This window comes from Olea europaea, chromosome 6 (assembly GCF_002742605.1).
Source record: "Olea europaea var. sylvestris chromosome 6, O_europaea_v1, whole genome shotgun sequence".
Taxonomy (NCBI): domain Eukaryota; kingdom Viridiplantae; phylum Streptophyta; class Magnoliopsida; order Lamiales; family Oleaceae; genus Olea; species Olea europaea.
In genome coordinates, this window is record NC_036242.1 from 20,032,697 (window position 1) to 20,038,636 (window position 5,940).

General features: G+C 34.8%; 2 protein-coding genes across 2 annotated transcripts; both read right to left on the bottom strand.

The window, feature by feature from the left end:
- Positions 1–261: 261 nt before the first annotated feature.
- Positions 262–3,435, bottom strand: LOC111396112 (enolase 2-like). The gene is made up of 8 exons (XM_023022403.1): positions 3,286–3,435; positions 2,922–3,004; positions 2,767–2,847; positions 1,748–1,967; positions 1,590–1,667; positions 1,233–1,401; positions 1,091–1,139; positions 262–988 (listed from the first exon to the last, which is right to left on the bottom strand). The coding sequence occupies exons 5-8, from the start codon at positions 1,653–1,655 to the stop codon at positions 946–948; spliced, it is 327 nt and encodes a 108-aa protein (XP_022878171.1). The 5' UTR covers positions 1,656–1,667; positions 1,748–1,967; positions 2,767–2,847; positions 2,922–3,004; positions 3,286–3,435; the 3' UTR covers positions 262–945.
- On the bottom strand, positions 3,017–4,088 carry LOC111396111 (enolase-like). Its single transcript, XM_023022402.1, has 4 exons — positions 3,831–4,088; positions 3,695–3,742; positions 3,442–3,531; positions 3,017–3,319 (listed from the first exon to the last, which is right to left on the bottom strand). Exons 1-3 carry the CDS (start codon positions 4,059–4,061, stop codon positions 3,469–3,471), a joined length of 342 nt encoding a protein of 113 aa, XP_022878170.1. The 5' UTR covers positions 4,062–4,088; the 3' UTR covers positions 3,017–3,319; positions 3,442–3,468.
- Between the last annotated feature and the right edge of the window lie 1,852 nt (positions 4,089–5,940).

Sequence of the window (5,940 nt, forward strand, 5' to 3'; positions counted from 1 at the left end):
AAGAAAAATGAGTTACGAGAAGAAAAGAAATTCTTCCCAAGGACCATGATCTCGACCTTAAAATTTAGATAATGTGGTTCAACCTAGTACCGTGTTAGGTTTTTGTGTATTGGCAATTTTGTAAGACAAAAGGACTAAAATAAACAATTGTAAAAGTCAAGGAGTATGGTGCAACTTTGTATAAATGAATTAGGTAAGTTAGGGTTTGAGTTTGAAACAAAACCTTGTACTACGATCTAATTGTGGAATATCATACTTTAACACAGCCATCTCAAAAGAGTCTCAACCAATCCACATAAAATTAACAGCCTGGCTCTGATACCATTTGTTGGGCTCGAAAGCTCCAATAACACTCGTTGATTCCAAATTCGATTGTAAAAATGAGATTATAATGACAGTATTGTAGTAACAAGATTACATGATGAAAACACAAGATTTAATTTGTAAAAAAAGAACACAAAGGGTAATTGCAGAGGAATGATGTTTATTAATTCAACAATGTTGAGAATAAAAGATAGACTGACAATACTGCTTCTATGTTACTCTCTACAAACTGACCAGAGGAGCTTATATTTATAGGCCAACCCTAGAAGAGTCCTAAAATGCAAGAAAATATATTACAATTAGGAGACCTAATTTCAATAGGGTTTTTTTTTTCTTTTGTTGGATGCAATTAGATTCCCTTTCCAAGTGAAAGTCTAACACGCATCTTCAAAAGACTCCTAACCAATTTCTAGGATTTCCACTTGATCAAATTCTAAATCAACAATAATCCTAACACATTTGAGTCACCAAACCTAACAGTCTCTCCATTGCATCCAGCAACAAAAATGATTGTCAAATCTAATATTCTTTTTCACTGTAGATACCCACCATATAACAAGGTCTAATTTTCATACCTGCAGTGGCTTGCCATTATACCCCAACCAGCTCGTTTAGACATTATTACAGCTTCAATTCTCTCAATAACTGATCCAATTTTGTTAACCTATTAGTTAAATGAAATTGTTAAACATGCCATGGTTACCTTTTCAAAAAAGTCGAGAGAGACCATTTAAGCACTTAAGATCATATAGATATTTCATGATACCTTAGGAAAAAGAGCATTGTAGGTCTTCTCCTTGATTGCCTTTTCAACTCTACGCACACAAAAGTCAATAAGATATGCTAAATTTTATTGGCCACAGAAATTTTTTCTGATAATTTTTAAGGTAATGGACACATCAACTTACGATTAGTGACTAAGAGATCATCTCCCACAATCTGTGCTTGAGCACCAATTTCACCGGTAAGCTTGGCATAATGCTCCCAATCATCTTGGTCAAATAGATCTTCAATGGATACAATTGGGTACCCGGACATGGATGACTTGTACAGATCTTTGAGCTGGTTGCTTGAGATCTTTGTGAGCCATTATTTTTTTGTAAAGACAAAGCAATAAAACTGAAATGTCAAATAAAATCGTAGTAGTTAGGAACAAACTATTATGCACACAGGGAGATAATCCCTACGTGCATTCTTAACATCCTCGCATGAAGTATATTATTCAAGAATGCAGTCAAATGGAGCTAAGCAATTTAAGAACTTACCTCTTCTTTGAAGTTCAAATCATAAGTCTTGTCCGATCCATAAAACTCAGATGTAGCAACATCCATTACAATGACAACCTATAGATAATGAAACTTAAGCTCTAACCCCATTCACTAGGTGATTAAACAATAAAGTCAAGAAAGTTTAGAAAACTCAATTTTCCTGTGTAACCTGCTTTATCAATGGCTGTCTTGAGCAGTTCAAGACCATCATTGTTCTCCCCCAGTACATAAAAGATTACTTCAAATATTATATATGAACCTCAAGTAAAAGGTTTATTCAAACATAACACACCGATTGACCTGAATGTTAGGAGCAAATCTACCCTCATCCCATACATTGGTGTCATCGTGACCATATTTCTTCTTAATGACAGCCTGAAATCAAAGAAAACCATCTCCTAAAAATCAAGACCTCATATATGCAACAGAAACTCATCGACAATAAACGTTTAAACGTATAAAAACTGTAATTCGGGATAGCAAGAAATCAAAGAAAACTAGTTCCTAAAAGTCAGATATCACAGATACGATAGAAACTTTTTGACCCTAAGCATATAGACATATAAAATAGCAAATTGGGACACCTCTGAAATCAAAGAAAACCAATTCCTAATAGTTAGTCATCAAAGATATAAAAGGAACTCTTTGACCCCTAAGCTTATAGACATAATAGAAAAGTATTAATTGGGAACATCAATTCCAAGATCAGCAATAGGCCGAGCAAGATTCACTTTGCATTTCGTATGGATATAGAAATACGATTGATGTAAAACTCAATTCAACACTGGCTTCGGACCTAATAATCTAGGAACATTGAAATTCTATGTTTGTTCAAAGGTATAAAAATGCAAACCAACATAAGTATTTTAGAATTTTTAGAGATCCTCAAATTATAATGTGCTCCCTAGACAAAACCTCTTTTTGCACTAACCACATACTAGATAACCCAAACAGTAGAAACTCATATAGCTTCATTGAAATTGAGGTATAAAATCGCAATAAAGCAATTGCATAATTCTTTAAATATAGCGTATTCCCTAAATTATGCATTTTGATCATAGCTATATGCAGGCTAGAGTTTTCTATTACATTAAATTCAGAATAGATATGACCATTGATTAGAAATTGATAAATAAACAGGTAAATGAAGGAGAACTAAAACATTATCATGCACCTTCAAATTGTGATACACTTACACACCCATCTTTATGGCTTCTTTAAAAGAGGAAGCTCCAACTAGTAGAATCATAAATTCCTGCAATACAAATTGATGAGAAACTTAAATTCTAAGATATATGAGCTAACCTATGTAAATATCGAAACACATACTTGCATAATAAGTTTGTTCCGGTGACGTTGAAGGCAGAAACAAGCAACACCGGCTTTTTGTTACTAGCTAGGTTAGCAATGTGCTGTACCAAGAAATATTCATATTAATTACATATGATAGATCCACCAACATGGAATGTATGAAAAACAATATGGATGACTATAGAAAATCTAAGAAAATCTAGCACAGATTCTATTACGTTGTTTTGATCAATTCAGGCGAAAATCAGGTACAAGGTAGTGGACACCGTGTAGAGCTGTGTTTTGCCAATTATGAGAGCCATTGATAGGGATAAACACACTAGACCAACAAATTCTCTTATTAGGGGAAAGGTTGGCTACAATAGAATGATCTGCAACATACCTTGTATAGGAAATATTGAGAACAACAGCTCCAGCTTTGCACACAGCAAGAGACACAGTCAGGATGGCATTTACACCAAGTTGAAAAGGACAAAATATTTACTCATACAAATATAACAAAGATATGCAGAAGTTAACGATTGAAATAATAAAGTACCTTCTCTTTGCACCACATCCATTCATTCTAAGTTCTATCAAGTTGTTGAAATATGAAGTTATCTATACCAGTGTGATCTGTTCGGACCTGCTACAGTAGCCATACTTCATTTTTCAGTTGGGAAAAGTTGATGTAAAGAATAATTATTTTTAAAGAAAACAATTTCTCTTTTGTTATATAACAGAGGCCTAAAATGTCGAAAACGACCAAATTTACGGCAATAGGAACCATGCTACAGCTGAGAAAAAAGAACCTTGCCAATGAGCACAGGGCCAATGATAGTGTTAACATTGTTAACGGCCTATATACATACCAACAATAAGCAAACATCAGTAAATAAAAGTATTTGCTTGTTAAAAAGTAATTAGTTAGCCATTACAAACTCGTACCTTTGAGACACCCTTCCCAAGGTAGTCTGACCCTCTATCTCTCGATTCAAGAGCTTCATAATTTCCAAAGTTCTCAGATACTAGCCTTAGTCTATCTAATTCTTCAGATTTTGATACTACTTCATCAAACAGAGGAGATGTTAATGGAGGAACAAACAATGACTCGAGTTGCAATAGGCAGAAGAAAAAGGATAAGAGGAGGTTGAAAGAAAAGAAAAAGACTTCATTCATGCACAAATGAGGAAACTGATAGATAAATAGGATGCTTGGATGGAAAAAATGATGAGGACAATTGAGGACAAAGAACAAGAGAGGATTATAAGAGAGGAAGAATGGAGGAAACAAGATGCAGATAGAATAGAAAAAGAGCACAAGTTTTGGACTAATGAAAGAAGACGGAGCGAAGCACTATATGTTGCACTAATGGAAGCTATATAAAACGTTACTGGTAAAGAACTTAAGGCTTCACCGTCTGACAAACTGATGGTAGCAGAAACTCGAAGCCAAGCAAAAACCAGAATAACCATGAAAAGGGAGATATCTAGCCAGAATGTGAGATTACAATGCTAATCCTATTGAGAACTAATTTTGACTCAAGGTTTCAACAAGGTGGGATTTCAGAAGAAGTCTCGTGGGAAGAAATAGCAACAAAAATGGCTTGTTTTGGATATGACAGGAGTGCTTTATCTGCAAAGAAAAGTGGGATAGTGTAAATAATTATGTAATCAAGTGCAACAAGAAAATAAACGAGAATCCAAAACCCTATTTGTATTACTGTTAGAATAATGAGTCTATAAGCATTAATCATGGAGAAGCCTTTTGAGATAATACCAGTGGATTAGGGCTTGAGACTTCACCTTCTAATAGCAACATAGGAAATGTATTGATATTGGATTGACACTTTTGTTGTCAAATGTCTAGTATTTTTGTTGTACCTAATTCAAGTCTAACTTATGGTCTTTATGTGATTAAAAAGTCTAGCATAGTATGGTCATGTATAAGGTAAGGGATTCCTGTCAACGGGTAAAGTTGTAGTAGGTGGAAACTTATTGATTAAAGTATGCTAGAATCCTTTTGTAATTTATATAAGATGCTAGCCGTGTATGGTTTTAAAAATAATGGCAAGTTAAGTTTTTCTTCCTCTTTGTACTTATTTATCTATCAGTGGTATCAGAGCTACCTGATTTTAGAGGTACCTACAAGGGTTGTGAGACAAGATTAAGAGAGAAAACAAGTAAGGAACCTTTCTCCAAAATAGTCGAGTAATTTGTGAGTGACTGTGATGGCTTCAAGTGGTTTTTCAGCACCATTACCTTCTATGTTTACAGGATAAAATTATGATTTTTGGGCTACAAAAATGAAGGCTTATGACCTGTGGGAAATCACAGAAATTGGAACTGAACCATGATCTCTCAGAGCAAATCCCACTATTGCTCAGCTGAAGCAACATATTGAAGAAGTAGCAAAGAAGTCCAAGGTCCTCTCTTGCATTCACTTTGCCGTTTCAAATGCAATCTTCACCAGGATTATTACTTGTGAGACTGCTAAGAAAGTCTGGACAGATTAAAATAGGAGTTTCGAGGCAATGAAAGAAGAAGGCAGATGCAAGTTCTAAATCTTAGAAGGGAGTATGAAACCTTGAAGATAAAAGAATCAGAAACGGTTAAGATTTTTCTAATAGGCTGATGAAAGTGGTCAATCAAATAAGGTTGTTGGGGGATGATCTATTTGATAAGAGAGTTGTGGAAACGGGTTTTATCAGTTTGCCTGAAAAATTTGAGGTAAAAATCTCCTCTCTTGAAGACTCAAGAGACCTTAAAATCATAATCTTGTCTGAACTTGTTAATGTAGTCCAAGCTACTGAATAGAAGAGCCTGATTAGGCAGGAATAACAAGTTGAAGGAGCTTTATCTGTCAAAGGAAAACATAAAGCTCAAACAAGCTTTGGTGTAAAGAAGCAACAACCTAAGAAGAAGAAGTTTGAAAACAATAAAAGTGCTGGCAAAAGAAATAGCTATCCTGCTTGCCCTCACTGCAAAAAATCTGGTCATTCTCCAAAGTGGTGCTGGTGTAGAGTAGGAGTTCAATGCAGGGCCTATAAGTAATTTGG

Coding starts and splice junctions, on each gene's coding strand:
- LOC111396112 (XM_023022403.1), bottom strand. CDS start 1,655: ATGGATGTTGCTACATCTGAGTTTTATGGATCGGACAAGACTTATGAT. Junction 1,402..1,589: donor ATTTGAACTTCAAAGAAGAG/GTAAGTTCTTAA, acceptor TGGCTCACAAAG/ATCTCAAGCAACCAGCTCAA. Junction 1,140..1,232: donor TGATCTCTTAGTCACTAATC/GTAAGTTGATGT, acceptor TTGTGTGCGTAG/AGTTGAAAAGGCAATCAAGG.
- LOC111396111 (XM_023022402.1), bottom strand. CDS start 4,061: ATGAATGAAGTCTTTTTCTTTTCTTTCAACCTCCTCTTATCCTTTTTC. Junction 3,743..3,830: donor TTGGGAAGGGTGTCTCAAAG/GTACGAGTTTGT, acceptor GTATGTATATAG/GCCGTTAACAATGTTAACAC. Junction 3,532..3,694: donor GCCCTGTGCTCATTGGCAAG/GTTCTTTTTTCT, acceptor TGGCTACTGTAG/CAGGTCCGAACAGATCACAC.